The 22,033-nt window shown below is 45.5% G+C and overlaps 1 protein-coding gene across 1 annotated transcript in view; it reads right to left on the minus strand.

Annotated features, from left to right (window-relative positions):
* Window positions 1-121: 121 nt before the first annotated feature.
* LOC106751931 (protein expanded) overlaps window positions 122-22,033 on the minus strand; it is a 43,153-nt gene continuing 21,241 nt past the window's right edge. The window contains exons 3-13 of the mRNA XM_014633221.1: window positions 19,532-19,687; window positions 18,200-18,299; window positions 12,703-12,782; window positions 10,477-10,556; window positions 7,461-7,701; window positions 5,923-6,198; window positions 5,104-5,269; window positions 4,715-5,017; window positions 4,234-4,518; window positions 2,024-3,765; window positions 122-1,514 (exon numbers count right to left, since the gene is read on the minus strand). Coding sequence (XP_014488707.1) covers window positions 1,008-1,514; window positions 2,024-3,765; window positions 4,234-4,518; window positions 4,715-5,017; window positions 5,104-5,269; window positions 5,923-6,198; window positions 7,461-7,701; window positions 10,477-10,556; window positions 12,703-12,782; window positions 18,200-18,299; window positions 19,532-19,645 — 3,894 coding nt within the window. The 5' untranslated portion in view covers window positions 19,646-19,687 and the 3' untranslated portion in view covers window positions 122-1,007. The remainder of the gene's footprint in view (window positions 1,515-2,023; window positions 3,766-4,233; window positions 4,519-4,714; window positions 5,018-5,103; window positions 5,270-5,922; window positions 6,199-7,460; window positions 7,702-10,476; window positions 10,557-12,702; window positions 12,783-18,199; window positions 18,300-19,531; window positions 19,688-22,033) is intronic.

Raw genomic sequence — 22,033 nt, forward strand, 5'->3', positions numbered from 1 at the left:
AATATGTCTATATATATATATATATATATATATATATATATATATATATATATATATATATATATATATGTAGAATATGTCTACATATATGTTTTTATATGTGAACATATATATAATTATATATGAGAAATGTTTTCCCCCGGAAATACGTGAGAGCGCGTGATTTCGTCATAAACTTTAAAAACTCGTAAATTTGCGAATTATTATTCGGTAATCGCGCGATGTAACGATCATTACAATGGCCAATAAACTGGTATAGTTTATCCTAACAACGAGCGGGACTAGCGCCGCCTTGATGGGGGCTTGCAAATCGAATTTCCATCGCATCCAGCCGTACAATTGAGCAATAGGCAGTAGACACTTTGAGTACGCAAATATCAAAGCTCAAGTACTTAAATATTTTATATGAAAAATGACGATTTGAGGGGAAAAAAAAACTGGATGAATATTACGAGAATATGAAGCACGGAAGATCGTTTCCATCGTCACCGTCGACGAACGATTCACGCGGATATTTCCGTCGCTTGGAACGAACGATTCTAGTTATATAGCAGACCCCATTAATGCCGTCCTAGTAACACCGAGAATTTCCAATTATTATTTGTGCATCATGACTGTTGATAATTTGATGATCCGACAATGATTCTTCAAAGCAACAGTCATGATACATAAATATTCAAAAATAACACGCCCAATTCGAAAACTACAATATCACTATGTCTAGGGAATGGAATATTATTAATGGAGTCTGCTGCACGGTTGAAGTATCCGGGGGGAAGAGAACGAGTAAGATGGCACCCTGAGTTGAAGAAGCACGGTCTGCGGAAACGATATTTGAGTAAGTTGCTGTCGGGACACATCGTTTCCTCGCTGTAACATCGTCTCTAGTTACGTCGAACGACGAAACGGTGACGCGCGCGCAACGATAACGTCGGGATTATGGAATGTACTCGGAGCTAGAAATTTCGGGATAAACGAGAGAATGAGAGAAAACGAGAGAGCGAGTGTTAGGAATGAGACGCTTTCGCGAAGTCCTTCTTAGCCGTCGATACCGCCGTGGAGGAGGCGGTGACCTTGTAGGCGTTGCCCTTCACCTCGGACGGGTGCTTGTGGGTGCTCGCCGAGGATTTCCGGGGTGGTTTCTGGATCTGCGTCGTTGACAGTCCGCTTACCGGATACTTATTCCTGGTGAAGGGCGTCGTGTTGCCGTTTCGCGCGCCGTTCTTCACGGCAGAGGTGGATGACTCGATGGGGTGCTTCGGCAAGACGAAAGCCTTGGTCTGCTTCAACAGGTATCGGTCGTTGCACAGCGCGGAAATTAATGGTAGGTCCAGGTTCCGGCTCTTCTCGCGAAGCGTTCGGATATCGAGCATACCGTCGTCGTCGTCGTCGTCGTCGTCGTCGTCGTCCGTCATGTCTTCGTCGCTTTCTTCCGCACCGTTACTGTTAATTTGCTTGCTCATCGGCACTCCCACCGAGGAAGCCGACGGTAAAGGTTGATTCTTCTCGAGATTCTAGGGCAGAATATTGCGCCGCGTTAAAAGTATCGAATTACGAAAATCGATACGGTAAGTTAAGATTAGGGAGTAACGTTTCAATATAGAATGGAAGGAAAAGCCTTCAACTTGGTGGAGGAAGCGAAGTTAATTTTGCTTCCTGTGTAAACGAGTTTGGTAACAGCAGTGACAGTTATCCTGTCAAAACGAGTCAAGAAATAATTTTCCAAAGCCTGGCTAATAGTCCTTCATACGTTTCCACACTAAGAGAGAAATTGTTATCAACTATACCATTTGTATGATTTTAAGCACAAAAAACAACAATATGCATCACTATTCCAGATACGACATCTGATGCCCGTTTCATGATTAATTCAACGGAATCGACCAATCGATCAGCCAATATGATTGAGTTAATCATCCGTTAGATAGTAGAAACAAATAGGGTGTTGAAAAGTATTACGTGAGTGAAAATCCCAAACCAAGTTACTCTATGAAACATTTTCCTCTCGATATCGTCCCGTTACCTGTATCTCGTAAGGCGGCGGCGGCGGCGGCGGCGGTAGTCTACGATGGGGTTTAGGCAGGGGATGCATCTTGGTGTCCAAACACTTGAGGATGTTCTCATCGCTCCTGGTGCGCGAGAACGCGTGCAAGGTGTGCGGATGAGCCGGCGCGGGTGGCTCCCGTCTGAGACTATAGCTGCCGATGGACGAGCCGCTGTACAGCGAGCTCGTGCTGGCGGCGTAGTGACTGCTCAGATTGCTGTGCAGCAGGTAATTGCCGGCAGAGCTGGCGTCGCTGCTGCTCAGATTCTGGTTGGACGCGTACTTGGGCGAGGAGAAAGATGCGCCGGGTAAGTAAGGCGTGCTGCGATACATCACCGAGGACTTGCTGAAGGACGGATACGGCGGCGGCGGGGGGTAGGCCGCCATCGCCGCCAGGAGGGAGCCCTGCTTGGCGTCGATGTACTCCTGCTTCGACACGGCCGGATCCTTTAACGGGAACATGACGTAATCGACGTCCGAGTACAGTTGTTGTTTGTACTGTTCTATCTGCGATCTGGCGACCTGGCTGGTGTACACGGTCGCCAGGCTGGAAGCGGACGACAGCGTCGACACCGGAGTCGCCGGTTGCGATTGTTGTTGCTGAGACGACGGCGGCGGCGGCGGCGGTTGCCTCGAATGCACCATCGGGGGTGGAGGCGGCGGCGGCGGCGGCGGTGGCGGCGGCGGTGGCGGCGGCGCCGAGGTCAAATACGGCAGAAGCACCGGGCCGCCGCCACGGGAGGCATGCACGTCCAGATAATTGTTCGGCCCTACCACGAGAGCGGCCACCGGAGCGTGTACCGGCGTGGGCTTCATCTTATCGCCGGGGTAAGTGGGAGGTTGTATCCTGGGCGGTGGTTTCGGCGCAGCGACGTCCATGATCTTGGCGATCCTCGTCACGACGTCGGGATAAGGCGGCGGAGGTGGCGGCGGCTCCCGCGGCGTCACCGCGTCGTTCCGCGGCGGCGTGGGCGGCGGCATCTGGATCCTCTCTCGCGGCGAGGTGTACGGCGGTGGTGGAGGCGGCGGATCGGCTCGTCTGGGCGGTAACGGCACCACGAAGTCGTTGCGTGCCGCGTTATACGGCGGCGGGGGCGGTGGCGGTTCCCGATCCGCACCGCCCGGTCTCTTGGGAGAGTTGATCGTCGCGTACGGCTCGATGTTCACCGGATACGGCGGCGGCAACCGATCGCTGTCCGTTCTGGGCGGCGGCGGCGGCGGCATGGTCACGTAGTCACAGTCCGAGTCCATCGAGTTGCTGATGGTTTTGCGCGGTGGATATCTACCCACTATGAGATCCGAGAGCTCGTCGGCCGACAACAGCGGCCGCGCGCTGGACGGATCGCTGCCGTCGCCGCGGAAGCTGTCCGCGCTGAGTATGCTGTTGCTGCGCGACCGCGAGTCCTCGAGCTGTTGGTTCAAGGAATCGTCGTCACCTTTGCACACGCTGTATATCGGCTCCTGATCCTCCGGCTCGACGTCCTCGGTGTACACGTCGCTGCTCTCTGACCGCAGCCCGCTGTGGATGGTGTAGAAGCCGGACGTGACGGACGCCTCGTCGGTGGTGGACTGAACCGTGCTCAGGGCGCACACGTCGCTCGCCGCCGAGGAGTTGTTGGTGTCGCCCGTGGGGGAGTACAGGTCGTCGCCGATTCTCTCGTCCTGCATCTCGCTGCTTCTCAGCGTATACACGCCGCTGGTCTCGCTCGCGATGTCGGTACCTGGCAGATTTGTCGTTAAACTTTTGGCTTGAAGAAAGTAAGAAGAATCAAAGTGCTACCTGTTCTTCAGCTTCTTGAATCGAGTAATATTTTTATCAATTTCAATATATTTTCATTGCTCGTAGTAAGTGTATAATACTAACTGATTTACTAGAATCGTATCTCTTTACCGTGCAGAAACCTGTTAGTGATTTTAAATTTAGATTTTGCCAGAGTAAATACCTTCTAAAAGTAAATTCTGGTATTCTCAATATTTTAATACTTGTCGCAAATTGTTGTACTAACACATGTCTACTTATAGAAAGGACAGTTAATTGTAGTATATTTCTACTTCTAGTATATACACGCCAAGGATCAAGTAGATATTGAACAGCCGCATTTTTTTCAGTGTACAGAGTAGAGCGAACGTATAAGCGTCCTGTGATGCCGAGTTGGGTCATTCTTGTTTCAAATTTTTCTTCTTCTCACCTGCATACTTGCCGGTCTTCTTGCACCTGTCATAAATGGCGCCCGGGAAGCTGGCGGTTTCCGTGGAGATCGCGGAGTTTTGCGCCGTGTGCGAATAGCCCAGCTCCAAGCTGGAGGTCGCCGAGGCGCGGCGAATCGGCCCGCCCGCAGGTGTGTTCACGACGACGACCGTGCTGCAGCTGCTGCTGCACTGCGAGCCCTCGGCGGCCATTGCGGTGCTCGACGCGAGTCGCAAGGTGACCGACGTGGGAGTGTTGTCCGCACCATCCACCTCTGAAAATTGTCCTGCAATCATATCGGTCTGTCTCTTTGTAGCTTTCAAATCATCTCCTTCTCTGCTGCTATTGACAAAGCGAGTGATTATTGATATTTACTGTTAGATATCCGTAAATTCAGACTAATTACTCAACCATTGCACCAGTCCGCGCTATGGCCTTTAAGCTTAACGGAAAAAAAGAAAAAAGAAGGCAATCGAACTTACCGTCGACGATGGAAACAGGAGAAGATGGCATAGAATGATTGTCCGTGTCATTGCCGTTCAGAACTCTACCTTGGCCGGTCGAATAAGGCGTCGACTCGGTGAGACGCGGCAAACACTCGGTCGATACCGGGGCGGTGTCGGGCTCGTCCTCGCTGTGCACTCGATCGCTCACTATACCGGACGTCGTGTTCGAGGACGTGCTCGAGATGACGGAAATCCGTTGGTCACCGCGCGCACCGCGCGTCGTCAAGTTCAGCTTGCACCGAGCGGGGTACATGTAACAGTCCCTGAGGACTTTCCGTTCTGCGAACCGTGTTCGTTCGATCATCATTTACTGACCGATCGTGCTATATCTCTCGTAATCTTGGTAACATTAATTTTCTCCTCACCTTCCTCCTCCCGCCTCTTGGCTTCGTTCACTCTAGGCGCTATAGCCATGGAGAACTGATGGGTGTCACGGCAGAGTCCCAAGAGAAGTTTGCTCTTGTCGTCGCAGCCGCTGTAGAGGGTGAGCTTGTCCGGCTGATCGACTGCACGGATCTCGAACTTTTTGCGCTGTACGAAAGAAATGTATAAACAATCCCGAGGAGGAACGGGGCAAAAAGCTACTCTGTTGAAAATTTCCAAACGTTTGTTCGCTCATATTCGAAGGAGAATTATGTTCGAGTCCACTAAATGGCTTTCTCAGGCTATATTAAACTTTGTGGCTCGTTATTATCCACTAATGACCGAAGTAAAATCGCAACGATATTATCATTTCTCACTCTACATCTGTCATACATTATTATTGTACTTTCATTATTAAGTAAGAAATTATAATGTTGATTGCGATATTACCGTTTGTTGGTGTTTCCCGAATAGTTCGTTACTGACTGATTATTCGCTAGAATGTAAATTCGATTTTGCGATCAAGCCGTTGTCTAACCATTCAATATAGACGTCTATTCTAAAATATATAAAGCAAATCAACCACTTCATGGCTAGTAGAACCAAAGACAATTTCTACTGCGGATGACTGAGGACATTCGTAGTTGAATCTTATATTTTGTGTCGTCTCGGGTTCATCTTCAGATGTTACATTGATCACGTGGCGTCTGAAGATGAACTCACGATGATTCATAAAATATGAATGCCGTCCTAAAACTCGCGTGTCTACCAAAGAGCAAAAAAAAACGAGAAAAAGAAAAAAGATGCGGTCGTTGACTCACGTCGAAGCAGAGTTTGCCGATATTGTTCCAAGCGAAAATGCGCGGTGTCTCCTCCTCGGCGTAGACTCGCACCCCGCGAGCGCATATCGCCAGGAGTATACGTCCGGGTCCCGCCTCGTTCTTGCTTCGGCGCAACCGATACAGGTGAGCGTTGAGCGGCGCCTCCAGCAACACCGCCTCCCGAATGTACTGCAACTCTGCCTCCTCCCTGGAGAGCCCACTGTTGTCCCTGTGCTGCGCCGCGAGCACGGCGAGCACATTCGACTCGTGGCACATCTGAGGGCATTCGTTTCAAATTTCAAATCATTAAGCGCGATCAGAGCGAGTCAGGTACACGGGAAAAAATTTAAATCAAGAATAAATATTCTCGCATATATATAAGCAAGAATATCATAATCTTCTTGGAAAATCTGTAATCTTGTGTTCAAATGATATTCGCAAAAAAAAAAAACATTCGATACTTGTACAACATATACTATCATATTGGATCGGTTTTTTTTTTCAAACATCCTGTATATGAGAATATCTATTCTTGATTTAATATTTTTCTTTCGTGTACATGGAATCATAAATATCATCTTTTTGTCATCAAGTTTTTATCCCTCTTCAGTAGCGGGAAAATTTGTTTCCGTATACGCTTCGTTGCATTCGCGAAAGAAACGAATTAGACGGTTGAGCGTAAATGTTTCGTATAAAGTGTTGATTGCCGCGTTGATGCCAGCGTTGATTTTATGTGGACAAAATTCGGTAATTGAATTTCTGTCGCCCGGCGGACCAGACGAAAACTCAGAGTTATAAGATTCCTGTACAAGAAGTTTCTATTCAGTCAATTGCTCGAGTTGTCTTTTAACCGAGATTTAATACAGCTGAATAAAATATTCTCGGTAACAGAAATATCGTTTCTCGTCGCCGGATTTTCGTCCGGTAACCGTTTCGTCACACGAATTAAGATTTTTCCGTGTACACACGCACACAAAAGCTCAACTGACGGGATTAACGAGAGGATACGGTGAATAAATATAATTCACGACGCAGGTATATATATTCTGTCTCGTTTCATTGGCTGTCCGTACAATCGATTTTTCAAATACGATTGATTATACTTTATACATGACTTAATGAAACGCGGTATTATATCACAGTCACCAGTGACCCCGGCATTCCGCATGATAATATATGAATACGCGATAAATCATTTTAACTATTTCGCTGCGGAAGCCGTGCACATAAAAATCCGCAAGCGGTTCTCACATTTCCGTATACCAGCCTTTAATTAGTATAGTTTCATTAAGTTCCAGAATACGCTATTAAAGTATTTTATGATCATTTTGACGACATTCTGTATGTAAAAACGCGACGTCGAAACGAAAGAGGAGGATCTAATCAATCGCTGCTACTATCTTCCGTACCCCAAATTTTACGTTGCTTCAATTTTTTTTCTTTATGTTTCATTTTCCGTTACAGTGTATAAATTAGATTTAATTAGCCGTATGAGGCGCGCCGTCAAAGACGACGAAATCTCGCGAGATCCAACTTACGTGGGGAGGAAGGTAATCCGAGGGTTTACAGTAGCCGACGGATCCTGTGTGTGGTCTGTGCCGTTCCTCGGAATAGTCGCCAAGATCGGCTTGAAGGGCGAGCCCAGCGAGCGTGAGCAGAGGCGTAACGATAGATGGTTCGTGAAGGGGATGGTGAGGATGAAGGCTCTCCACCCCGCCACCATGCCTGACGACGTTGTCGCGCAGTTGCAGATAATAGTGATGCCGCGTCGTCTCATCGCTGGAACAGCAACGCGAGTTGCATGCTCGGACGAATGATCGCAAAATCGAGTCGGTCGCGTTACAATTATAGCGTTTTCGCCCTACGAGCGATTAATGACGTTAAACATCCCGAGTGGAAATGTATCTAGTCGGTCAAAAATTGATGACTATCACTAGCACAGGCTAGCCTTTAGTAAGTTTAGTAGCTACTTAATAACAAATATTAAAATAAACTTGTGCTTATTTAAATTAATCAAATTTTCTTCGATAAAGTTTGTAATATTTCTGAAAAGAGGACAAATTATTCTCTCGAGTAATAAGATGAGCTTTTCTAAAGCTTTGTGTTGAGTATATTTTAAGAGATTATTATCAAGAGAAAAACTATACCTTGTCAAATAATTAGTAAGGAAAAAAGGGAGATAAAACTGAGTAATCGCTTTTCTCCTAGCAGTAAAAAGTTCATTGCTGACTAACTTATTAAAATGTAGAATCGGTTTTACAATCTAACCGTTGTCTACTTATCAAGTATGATAGATTTTGCTGTCCACTCTATATACCGTATTTAAATAGCAAATCGAAAGGTGGGCAAATTGAGGAATTAGATTATTCCAATCTCAAAGAAGCATTATTGTATGGCAACTAGTTATGGTTTTTCATCTCGTGATTCTTCTGTTTAACCATCAGCCAACTAATTTATCCCTAGTCATTATTTGGCCGCTAGGAACATTATTAGCTAGTATTGACGCAAATTTATTACCTCATGGTTGGACATTCACAAGGTTCAATTTCTATTAGTCTAGACATGACGTCATTAGTCGCTCATTAACGATCTCTTCAAACGAAATCGCTGTAATTTTAGTACTCGTCGCTAGTTCTCTCAATTGATTTTCGGTATCTTCCACGACTAGCTTCGGCGCGCATTTTAATCGGGACAGAGCTCACCGATGTTTATCGGAGGAGCTTCTCCGGCGAGACGCGTTACTGTTATTCGAACGACTCTCGGTTATTATCTAATCTACCCTGTCATTCCACGCGTGTGAAAAAAGAAAACGTATCTAATCCGTGGAGGGCCTCGAGTAAAACCTAATTAATATTTATCGTGCCGCGGCGTCAGTCAACGTCGCAAAGAGCGAGAGAGAGGAAGAAAAGAATTCGTTCTCACCGAGAGGTAGATCGCATCACGTGAATGAGTAGAGAATATTTCAACGACATCCGTCGACGCTCGATTAATCTGACCGTTCAGCGTGCAATCGGTACTAACGTATCTCTCGCCAGTGCGCCTGAGATATTCTTATTAATTATGCAAATCGCGCCCGTCCGTTATACGGAATATTCACGCGGCTCTGCTCATTCGCGGAATACGCGTGTTCTCGGCGGGATAATGAGCTAGAGACGAGTTTGAAGACGACTTTAAACAATTCCGCGCGATAATTACGTTCGCGGCGGGACATTCGCTGAAAAAAAAGTTGCCAAAATTGAACAACTTTCGGTGCAAGCATTTCGTGTACTCCTTAAATTAATTCAAATCAATTTCTTCGGGTGAAATCCCACGAAAAGTTGAGCGCGCGACTTATTGCACTCCTACAGAGAGAATTCTCGCGTCGTGCCAACGTTTTCGGTTTAGGAAAGTGACACATTGCGGCGCAAGTGAACAAAGTCACTCTGATCGACTGAATCCGTAAATTTCTTCGAGCGAACCAAGAATTAGTATCGATTCTCGTATTTTCTCATGTACAAGCAAAAATACACAGGGTTTCCCGAACCCCGTTCCCATGGTGTGCAGGTAGAACGTGATGAACACAAAAGTCATTTTGCAATAGTTGACGAGTAATTTATTAATCAATCGGAGCGAATACGGTAAGCAGTGGGTGGATTCTACCTTCACACTTGGCGAACAAGTTTCGGATATATAAGAATATAAGTTTTGAATTGATTATCTTCTTTTGTGGAATCTCACTCGAGTGAAAAGCATTTTCACTCGAAGCGAAAATACTCCAAATCGCAAGAATAAATTCCGACTCTCCGTACGAACGAATGAATAAGTGAATTCCCCTAATGACAATGGGATATGTCAGGTTCACTACTATTCACTCGACGACTCAAATTGCAGAATTCGCTCTGTAGGAATAAATTCGAATGCTTTTCGAGCGAAATTGAAGAAAGTACGAATTAAGAGCCAGAGTCAAATTCAGTTCTGATTCCGAGAAGCGGTATCCTCGGTTGAATTTTTACCCGTTCAAGGAGGCCGAATCATTTGAAAGATCTCACTATCGAACGCGATCTCTCGACGCGGACGACAGGATGTCAAGAGATCGGTTAAATCGCCGGAGCGAAAACCGGCGAACGTCGTCATTAACCGAACTCGGAAGCATCAGCAGCGGCCCGGGGCCTTTCGGTCCCCTCGAGAATTAAACCCTCGTCGACGCGAACGTGCGGTGAATCGCCAAGTCCGATGTAAATCACGGGTTTCGAGTGGAAATCAGAAACCGACTGCGGATCGGTATAATTACCGACGGCAGGGCCCCGGAGTGCTTTCGTTTAATGCGCACGGTCTATCTATCACGCGCCACGTAATAATTTATAATTACAAGAATAGGTAGCACTTAGCTACCGGACGGGAGTCTGGATTTCGCGAGGGACGCGCCCTCCGACTTTGCATTCCCCCCCCCCCTCTTTTTCCGCGTCTCTACGCTCCCTTCTTCTGCTTTTTCTTCATCGGCTTCTCCTTCCGCCCTGTGACTACGTTTCGATCGAGAATCGCGAGAAAGAATATGCGCGATCGGTGTTTCCTTACCTCAAGAGTAACGGTGTGTCGACGTAGTAACGAACTCGAAAGTAGAGTACAAAAGCTGGCCTCCCACTGCTGTCTAAACCCTGCAAAGTAATCGTACATAGCGCGTCGCAATGATCGGATAGATGCAAGTTGTTACAATTCTAACAATTTTAACAATGGTATTAGAACAATGGTAAGAGTAGACGAATATGTTAGAGGAGGAGGAGGAGCGCCAGTAATAATACACGTGTTTATCGTACACATTGCTACGACAATCGATTGCTTTGACAGGTGAACGGTTGGCACTTGAGTTCTCTTCCAGGAGATACGTAATTCACGTTACATCTAAATTCACGAGGAAGATTCATTGCGAAATATGAAATCTGGTTGAATTTACCAGTAAACACACGGTTGAAGGAAATTTGTGATAAAAATTTTATAATACAGTATCTATTCCAATATTTACGAATCTTTAATGTGAGGACTCTCATCGCTTCAGGATAAGTGAGCAAGGTGATCTCGGGAGTTTCATTAACACAGATCAGAAGCTGCACACACACACACACATAGCCGTTACAACAATAACGACCCTTACAATGTGTTCGATACATCATCTAACAGAAAAGATGCGAACCCCGAGGAAAAGGCTAGGACAGGTACCAATAACGAAGCCCATTCGGTAGCTGAAAATTAAACCGGTAAGGCCGTCGCGTCTAGACCCTCCGGTCAAATTCTAGCAAATTACACCGTTGGCTCCATCCGCATATTTTACGAACCATAAATATTAATTCACCGTCTCTCTCCCATCTCCCCGCGCGAATCTTTCTCCCGCTACTTTTATTTCCTCGATTTTCTTTCTCTCCGATAGATATAATCATCGCTAAAATTAAGAGACCATGCGAATCATTTGTTACATGATCAAGTATAAGGAAACACAAAAGAAAATATCATTACTATAAAAATATACCGTTAAAATACTGAAAAATATACTTAAGTTAAGAAAAGCGATTGCTCAGTTTACTTTCCTTCTTTTAAATAATGGTTATCTTCAACAAAGAATATTTCTTTCTCCCTGATCACAGTCTTAAAATATCGCAAAGTTTAGAAAGGCTCATTATCATGTACCCGAGAGAAAAATTTATATTCTCTTTTCGAGAATATTATAAACTTGGAAGAAAAATTCGGCTAACTTGAATAAACCGAAGTTTGTTTCAATCTAATACTTTTGATTGAAGTACTAAACTTACTAGGATATATTTGGAATAAATTTGTGATACTTATGATGAATATACTTGTGGATACATAAACTTATGTAATACTTGAAATAATATTTACTTGAATGCACTATATATTTTTCTGTGTGTACGATATGCAAGATTCGTCTCGAAAATATATGAAATATGTGAATCAATAGCAAAGAATCGATCGAAAACTCTCGACAAATTATTAAAGATAAGAATCGTGGACTATAATTAGTACAGAGCCGCAAGTTCGTTCGCCGCCACATGTTGTCCACTGACTGCCTACCTACCGCACAGGCGCATTGACAAAGCAGGAGAAATATAGAGAATTCGCGAATCAATGACGTTTACAGCAAATCAATAATAATAGAGAAAACGACGAGGGGACAAGGAGAGAAGGAGTCGGCGTAACGGTGAGGAGAGAAGAACCTACAGGCGCTCGCAGGAAATCCTCGCGGCCGATGTTCATCGGAGATAAGCACGTAATGCAGTAGCCCGGCTCTATCGGGCGAGTATTTATTGGTTATTGGTGCGCGGGCCGTCATTAGCCAAACGGGGCTCCAACCACTATGAGAGCCGATTCCGAGATATCGCGCGAGGTGTTCCTCCCCTCTCTCTCTTTCCCCCTCTCCAAATACTTTCCTCTCTTTTATTCGACGACGAGTTGGGCTATATTACGGGGCTGTTCGCCTCCAGAGAGAGAGAGAGAGAGAGAGTACTGCTTTGCTCAACACTACCCTCGAGGCAAAACGTATGGTCGCCGTCGTGAAGCCGCGGGATGAAAAAGTTAATTCGAGGACTACGCGCTCTTCTCTCCTTCTCGCTGCTTTCGCGTTTCGTTCGCACAAATAATCATCATTTTCTCGTCTCCATTCGTTGGCATTGTTCAATCGGCCTGCTCATGTCGCTACCGCGATGAAAGACCTCCGAATCCGTTAACAACAGGTACGAAGAGTCAAGAATTAATTGCGAACGGTACGTGCGATATGAATAAGTAATTACTCACGTATGTATGAGAGTTTCGCCAATTTTTCGGAGCGTACTTGCTCAGCTTATTCTCGGGATCCACGAAAAGGTACTCGCCGTCTGAAACAATAAATGTGACGGGCTTATTTTCACGCGAATTTATCACGGCGAAATTATCTATGAACGATATTTACGGAAAGATTGCGACACTTTTTCCCAATGAGCTTCACAACGCATCTCGTATCCAATAGAGAAATGTATCTTCTGAGAATAACTAATAAAAAACCTACTGAACACGGGATGTGTTACGAAACATTAAAAAAAAAAAAACAGTTAAAAAAAAAAGTGCTGCAACTTTGCTGTCCAGCATTACACACGGAGAACAAGATTGTTTCAACATGACAATGAACAAATCAAATGCGTGAAACCAAATTTGTTTCATTAAAACTAGAAAGTCTGTCAACCAAAACGTTCATTATCACGTTAATTCAATCAATCTTTCTTCTCTCCGTGCAAATATTTCAAATGCTGGACGGGCGTATGTGTCCTTACGGCCGCATAGGGCCGACCAAACGTACAAGGCGCACATGGTTGTCCCGATATGGTTCTTCCACGAAGCCGCTCATTCTCCTCGCGCGACTTTTTACACGGCCGAAATGCCGATACTCCCTTAAACGAGCGAAACAATGAAAGAGCTCGTCGGCGAGGAGACGTTGGTGAATGAGAGAGGGCTGTCCTTCGAGCGGCCCTTACGCACGATAACGCGATTTCCAAACTGGAATTCGGTTTGAATCCTCGAACGGGTCCTCGAGGCCATCACTAGTTCGTTCAGCCACCGCAGACAGGGTGCCGGCTCTCTTTTGCGCGCGCGCACGGGAGAACATTACTTTTTCGAGACAAAAGAGTCGCGGATTAACACCTCGTTAGATTTAGCCCATAACACGTTTCTTACATCGTATATTATTCGAAGAAACAATCGAAGAGTGTTGCTAAGCGTCGCAAAGGAGAAGAGTAATACTTTTATGTTCCAATAACCGACGTCGAAAGATGAATTCCTTTCTCTCTCTCTCTCTCTCTCTCTCTCCAAATATTTCTCTACGGTTAGTATCGAATTACGCGCGGATTCTCGAGTTCCATCGCAAATCGTCTAAAATGGGCTTAAGACGGTCCGGTGTTCCTCTTTCGATGCGCTCACTCTCTCTCCGCGGCGAGGAGCACCTGTGTTACCCGAGATATAACCCGACCATTACCGGGGAATGTTGCCCGAGGGCTAACCCTCGCGTAACCATCCATCGGGGCCCCATAGGGCCCATCGTATTCCTTCGGAGATACCTCGCGGACGGAGCGATCTCTCCTTTTTCTTCATCTCGCATGATCGCTGCCTCTCGCATCCTGTTTATCTCTTACGTTTCATTCCTCATCGAACATCCGCAAATGTTTATTCGACTATAGGTACATTCTGTACTTCCGGATTAAAGTTTGCCAATCAAATCTCTCGTCTTTGTTTTCCAGTCGATATTTTAACATCCTTTCGACCATCCGCGTAATTTGTTTTCAGTTGTTGTTTGTATTATGAAGATTACAAATGGTCTCTCAGAGGGGAAAGGGAGTGAGCAGTGTAAAAAATAAATAAATGTAGAAGCCATCACATTTTGCAGAGAGCGGATCGGAGGTAGCGTTGCGACGAGAAGAATTCGACGAGGAAGAACGATTCTCTCTCGTAAACCCACTGCTTTCCCAGAAGGAAACAATACTCCCCCTTGCTCTCTGTCTCGGCGTGACGCAGCAATGCGCCGTAACCATAATTACAGCCGTAATCACCCTTGATTGCCGAGAGGGGATCCTGCTCTTCTACCTTCGCACTCTCGCTGGCTGTCCGAGCGAACGCGAGGTACCCCGAGGAAGATCGGGGGCCCCTTTCGAGGAATCTCGCGGACATGCCTCGGTTTAGAGAACCTCCTCTCGTAATTATATAAAAAGGAAAGGGGATAAAAGGAAGAAATGACGATAAATATTAACAGGGCACGAACGCGCGATATAACGAGTCGACTGATTCGTTACATAACAGTCGAATTCATTGTTTCTCAGGGTGTTTCTCAGGTCAGCAATTGTGACAGTTTGGCAGGGAACGATGAATCTTTCATCTTTCGGATAAAACTGAGAAGACGAGGGAAATATTCTGACATAATCAAAGAAAAATAACGGAGAATCCCCGCCACTACTTTCTAGGGGTTGGACGCCTCCTCCTATTGTATTTCCTATTCATTGTGAGAACACATTTTTATGGAAATTTTCGGAAATCCAATATTGGCTTCTTTCTTTCTAGTTCAGCACATCCGACGGAACCGTGTTTTGGACAAAGATCGTAGAAAGGTGGTCCGGGACAACAGCACAATTGTGCCGGTGGCATTCCGCATTAGTCGCGCCGTCCCATCACGTCTCCTGCGGTTAGTAATCGTCATCCCGATAGATCTGCGGTACGTGGGTGCTCGCCGAGAAAAGTCCACGATAGTTGTCTTAATTTCTCGACCCTCTTTATACCGAATACTTTAAAGCGGAAAACATTCGAGAAATTTCATCGATGCCCCCTTTTCACATTGAGTGCCATTATTGGCTGATTTACCCAATTCAACTTACAACATAATATAAGGTGTCCGACAATTAAAGGCAAAACGCTGGTAGAAAGCAAATCAAATTTCGCAATATTTACCAGGGACATCCTGCATAAATGAAGAAAAAAGCAAAATGTACTATAATAATAACGATCGTCCAACATAAACCATAGTGTTTTAATACATATTATGAATGACCCATTCAAGAGAAGTTTCTTGCTTCGTGGACACGTATTGTAACAATCTACACAGAAAGATGAAGAGAGAGAGGAGAGCGGTGAGGAAGAGGATGAGAGAAAAAAGAAAGGAGAAGGAAGAGATAAAGCAGAAGGCAAAGGTGTTGTAGGAGGGTAAAGAAAAAAAGGCGAAAAAGAGAGGAAAAGTGAAAACGAAAGAAAAGAAGAAAAGAGAGGAAGATACTTTCCGACCAAGAAATTTCATTTCATTCCAGGTTGATCGATATAACCGCGATGTAGCGGAATAAATAGGGCGGAAATAAAAGAAAGCAGAGGGAGAAGAAGGCGAGCGATAAAAGAAAAGGAAAGCAGTTTTCATCTGTAAAAAGAGCGAAGGGCTTTGTCGACGGCCGCCAAGTAGCGCAAAAGGTGCGTAGTGGCGAAGCTTCGCGATGCGAAGAAGGACCGTCGCATACGGAGCGGTGGGAGGAGAGGAGAGAGCGGGAAGGACGTCGGGACCCTGTTGTGACGCAGGTTCAGCTTCGCCACGATATGTATCCCCCGTACCCATTCTCCGCTATCTGCCCACCTCCCACCCTCCCACTTCGTCCTTCGTACCTGAACGCGGCCCTGGTCGGGCCTTCTCCCTCTTCACCCGCCGCGTCGTGCGCCGACGATTCCTGTCCTCGGCGCCCTCCTTCCACATTCCTGTGTTCGGAGCCGCCGCGTCGCGCCGGTGAAGACGCTCGACCGGGGAGGTGGAATACGAGAGGCCCTATACAAATCACCGGGCTACCGTCTTACCCGGACCCCGATCTCTTTCTTTCTGCGTCTCCTTTCCGTCCGCTTTTCTCCCTCTATTCCAGGACTGGGCCCTCTCTCTTTTCTCCAGCACTCGTTATTCTTCTCCGTCTTATGGCAGTCTATTATCTCTCTCATTTATCGCATTCTCTCTCTCTCTCTCTCTCGTATCCACGCTGATACTTTTTTGGTCCTGGTATTCGTCCTCGTCTTTTCCCGCGCGACTACGCGCGTAATATCGACCCTTCTTTTTCTCGCTCACCTACGTTCCGCTTGCTTAGTCTCTCATTGTTGGCAGCTACTGTACGTTAGCGGACGTTTCTTACAATTGGCATCCGTAATTTACTTGTAATTTAATCATTGTTTTATAGGAGATAAAATCTTATTAACACGACGAGGTCGCAGATAAATGTCGAAATATCCGGGTAAAGATTTCATACAGTCATCTACAGATAGATTGTTTCAAATGTTTAATTGAGAAGATGTGCGCTCGGACTAATAAACATAGGAATCGATTCAAATCGAATTGACAACGCTGTAATGAAGACGAACGACGGTGTCCGTGACGGTGTTCGTTCTCTTCATCCGCTTATAAATATGTAAATCTCATTTCAGGCTGGAAAGCGGTAACTTTTGGCCCGTTTCAATTGGAAATAGATTGAGTGACTTCACAGTGACGTATTCATGGTAGAAAAACGTGTTCCACGTAATTATTAGACGAGCTGTCACGGCACACTCGCATCACGGACGACCTTGAGCTCACGCTACAGAAAAGGGCTTCGAAAATCGAAAGTGAAAAATTCCACCTTACTACCGAAATTATTATACATCACGCACAATATGTTTGCAAAATGTAATAATAAGCGATCGTCTCACTATATATATATATATATCTTGACAAGGATGATTAAAAGTGACGAGAAGAGAGTGAGCTGAAGTAGTAAAGAAGAAAGGTCGTCTTCCGGAAGAAGAAGAGATTTAAAGCTCGTTAAAAGAGGCGGAGGGAAAAAGCATACGTCGTTGAGGTCGCGAGCGAAGAAAAGTCGCGATTCGCGAGTCGTCTCTCTTTTTCTACTTGTTCTCCGGGCGCATTTTTTCCTGTCGTGCCGTGCGTCTCAAAACCCGCCAACCGAGCCCAGTGATGGGGCTCCGCCGCTGGAATGTAGAAGGGACCCGGTTGGGATGGGGTCCCGTGGGGCCCTTCGAGGGTCCGGGAAGCTCCTTCGCTCGTGGTGGGGGCCACCAGTCGGACCGGCTTGTCGCGATCGGTGGTGTGTGCGAGGGTAGCGATGAACGTGCGGTATGCAGAAAGACCTGACGATTAGTCAAGAGGTCCGGACGTCTCGCTAGCTTGATGTTTACGTGATTTCTCCCTTTTCCATCGAGGAGGCAACCGAATTTCAGATAGTGGTGTCGCATTTTTCCAAGCTTGGGAAGGTTACGACCTTCGCATCTTGATTCTATGAAGACTAGAAGAGACTATCGGGGAATGCGCACTCTTCTCATTCTTTACTAATATTAACCAACTATTGATTACCATTTACAAATAAACTGTGAAAATTCTCTCGTCAATCGCGAAATCTTTGAACACATCAGGAAACACACTTGATCGGCTCAAACAAAATTCTCGTTTGGATGAACAAATGTTTTGATCGTTAAAAACCAAAGTTTGGTTCTGTGAAACGAAAATGAAAGCGTAAACGTAAGTGAAACGAAAATGAAGAGGATCAGACTTTTTGTTCAGAGAAGCAATTTTCATAACATTTGTTCATCCAAACAAGAATTTTGTCAATTAAATGAGTTTCTCAGTGTATGAAATCTTCGATCACACACCTATATCTCTAATGTACATTCTAGATATTATATCTCATCATCATCATCACGAAAGAACGTCCCGCAACAAACTCGACTCGAATATTACAAGAATATGAAAAAAGTGTTTACTCACCGGACAATATTGCCAGGCCGAAAAGTTCGCAATCTCGCATGCCCTGTTGGTTGAGAAGCATGCATGTCTGCGTGTAAACCTCCTTCACTCTCGACTTTGCCTGAAAAAGCGAACTCTGATGAGCGCCGAAATTTCGAATAATTTTGCAAATAATTTTACAATTACTTGTTTGTCCGTAGAGCAATATTATTTCGCAATGATTATAAGTAAAAGTTGTAGAATTTCGGAAAGTGGCAATTTGCCAAATAATATGTGTCATCTCGTCGAGACACAGCGTGCCTTCGTTATTCTCGGAAAAGTCACGATACGGTAGGAAGGAAGGAAGGAAGGAAGGAAGGAAAAAAAGAAAGGTAGGTAGGAGGTTGATAGAAAGAGGAAAGAGAAAAAAGAGGGAAGAAAGGAAGGAAAGGAGCAAAGACCGATTTGAATATACGTGGGTTCGTGTGGGTGTCGCTCACACTTTTTTCCCCTCTTTTCCACTCGCCGTTCACTGCTCGCCTGCTACGGGTGGAAAGGCGGAAAGGGAACACAATGGCTGCGAACGAGCAAGCTTTTCCATAATTATACGGTGCTTACGAGGCGATTATCGTGCCTGCAATCACGCCGATCGCTTTTCGCAACCGCGATCGCGAGAATTGGATAAATTCGAACAAATTAAAAGAAACAAAGAGCTGAAATATTCTTATGTCAATTTTCTTCTATTCAATATCTATTGGGATCAAATAAAAACTCGGTGACAAGAAATAGAAACTCAACGACAACGAGTGATATCTCTGTTACCGCGAGGTGAGGACATTCGTGTGAGAACATTTTGCCGCGTTCTCAGTTGAGACAACAATTGGCTGAGTAGAAGTCTCCCGCAGGAGGAATTTTTCCTACAACCGAATTTTCCCCAGGGAAATTCAGTTACACCAATTGGAATTGTTCTTTCCGTGCAACGTTACTATCGATGTGTATCACGAGCGAAACCTCCAGCTAGCGAAGACGAGCGCGTGTTAAGATCGAACAGCGGAAAGAAGTATCAGGCTCACGGAGGCAGAACGAGGAATTTCCACGCAGGTCCGGAGATTCGTCGCTACAAACGAGTCTCGCTACAATTAGGAAGATGGTATCGTGTGAGAAGACACGCTACGTTGCCGGTCTAATGAATCGACCGAACCTTGACATTGACGCCTCCGTCTATGTAACGATTTCATGCGTTGTTTACCTCGAACGCGGCAGATTTATCTCATTCTTGTTTCTCATTTAAAAAATTTTCAATTCGCATGAGATGTAAATCGGAATGACGCGGTAATCGTTTGGTAGCGAACTTTTCGTCGACATTCGTCTCACCTCGACGACGAAGTAGAGAGGATCACCGGGGAGGGCGTGTACGGCGAGATAGCGGCTGGCGGACACCAGGGGTTGAAGGCAAGACCGCGCAGCCGTGACACCGCTACCACGCATGCTGCATGCTTCATTTCGTCGCCGCTACGTCCAGCGTCCTCACTGTGAACAACAAGAGATCATGATTCGTCGTGATCCTTCAGTGGTGAAACGTTACTTTCGCTCGAAATCGAGATTCTCATATGGATCGGAGAATTTGACTTATCAAACTAGGTATCAGGAGTGAAAGATGGCGAATTAGAATTCGACGAATCGATCGTAATTTCGATCTTTATTCTGACAATATCTGAGCGAGCTTTATCAAACCTGGATGGACGTTCGATTCTACTTGGTTCTACGTTAAATTTTCACAAGTGAAGCAAGCAACCTCCCATTTGTAGCATCAAAGAAGCACTAATAATTTCCTCCTTTGGTGCTGGGACCTCCAGGGGGGAAAGTTCTACGTTAAATCTTCGAGAGAACGGAAATATCTCCGCCGTTTGTAGTATTAAAGGACTTAATGTTGAAATTTCGGGGACATTGTTCAAATCGGTTTTTGCTAGGAGGCGAACAGTCGTTCGTGTCTCTCTCCCTAGAGAGTGCAAGAGGATTGTCTGGAACGACAACGTCGTTGTTTCGACGTCGCGGACGCACAGGGCGAACGGCGTAATTTGCTCCTCGAGCGGATTATTTTGGATTGTCAAGTCGTAATCGACAGAATTGACTAATGGACGAAAGAGAAGGGGGGGGGGGGGGAGAAAGGAGGAGAGACCATCTNAGACCATCTTATCCGCGGAGGGATGATCGATGGGATCCATTACCAGGAGACGCGTGCAATCCGCCCACACCCCGAACAAGGGCTGCCTCCTCCTTGACCCCGCCGTCTCCTACCCTCACTCATCCTCCCGATCTCTCGTACGCGCGCTCGTGAACGAGCGGTTGCCTATTTCTCTCTTTCTCCCTCTCCCGGACGCTTCTCTCCGCAACACGTTGATGCATTTACTCGCTTACCGGTATAACTGCCGCGCCATTATAAAAGCCGGTCTCCTCCGTCTCTCCCCCCTCCCTTTCTCTCTTTTTCTCGCTCCTTCTATCTCTCCTTTCGGCTCCCTCGTTCTCGCTCCTTCTTCGGTCTCGCGGAGCCCCGATGGCCGATGCATTTCGCAGGCGTTCAACCTGCGCGTCCCCGCAGCATTCTCCGCGCGATCACCGACCCCGTGCACCCGGTCGCGCCGCGAAGGAAAATCGCACGTAGGAGCCGCTCGCGCTTCGCCTCATCTCACCTCGACCTTGCGACGTCCAACATTTTTGGCGCCGCGATATCACTGCGAAGCGCTGCCTTCCATTTATCAATGATACAACATCTGAACAGCACGATTAAGCGGTGTTTGCCGCCAAATTCACTCGACGGTCGTTGTCGCGTCAAGTAACGTCACTTAGGAAAGATTCCATGCGTCCCCACCCGTTCGGAAAAAAAACATTTCAGTTTCTGCAACTGAATAAGATGAAAACTCTCTGTGAGACAAGATACCTGTGTGTCATCGCGATCGAGAACATTCCTGTAAACATTCAGCTGTATTCGATTGGGACAACTGAGAACAATTTAGGAGCTACGTATGTCCCAGCAGCTCGAAAAAGGCTTGAATTTTCTTCTGCTAACTACATTATTGGCTTTATGAAGATGTACCCATTGCAAAAAGTTGATATATATAACGCTGTTATTACTGCTTGTTATTATTGCTCCCGTAGACGATTTAAAAAAAATGTTAACTTTTGATATTAACATTCAAAGTTTTTCTTAAAAAGAAAAAAAGAGAGAGAACTATAAAAAAATACAGATAATTTAATTAAAAATTACAGCTATGCAAAATTATTAGCTAAATCGGTACGATAGTTACCGAGATATTTTGGGTACCGATTAGCGAGCTTCACGGAAGTATCAACTTTTTGTAATGGGTTTTATGTAACATATAAATAAAAATTTGAAGGATCTCTCAAAAGGACATCTTCGTAGTTAGTCGCAATAACGTGGACAGCAGAAAAATTCAAACATTTCTTCGTGCCTCTCGTAGCCCTTTAACTGAGTAGAAACTTCCTACAAGAATCTTTCTACAAGCGAATTTTCGTCCGGTCCTCAGACAACGAAAAATTCAGTTACGCTAACGGAGTTATTTTTTCCGTGTATATTATCGTTATTAGAAATTATATATAAATTAAATACCGCCATTGAAAATAACGTTCAATTGTGAAATTCGAATAGAAATATTTTCGATACGATTGATAAAAGCATTAGCGTGGCACCAATACGCGTAAGATTAAATTGCACTTGAGATTACAAGCATTTCATCTTGAGCATATAAACGGCGAGTGATAAGGGAATATTTGCTGATAAGCAATACACGTGATATTCGACGGGGGAAACCAGCCGAGTTCCACGTGAACGTGCGAATGATGAAATGTGTTTGCTAC

The sequence above is a fragment of the Dinoponera quadriceps genome, unplaced genomic scaffold (assembly GCF_001313825.1).
Source record: "Dinoponera quadriceps isolate SergipeBrazil2010 unplaced genomic scaffold, ASM131382v1 scaffold316, whole genome shotgun sequence".
In the NCBI taxonomy this organism is placed as follows: Eukaryota; Metazoa; Arthropoda; class Insecta; order Hymenoptera; family Formicidae; genus Dinoponera; species Dinoponera quadriceps.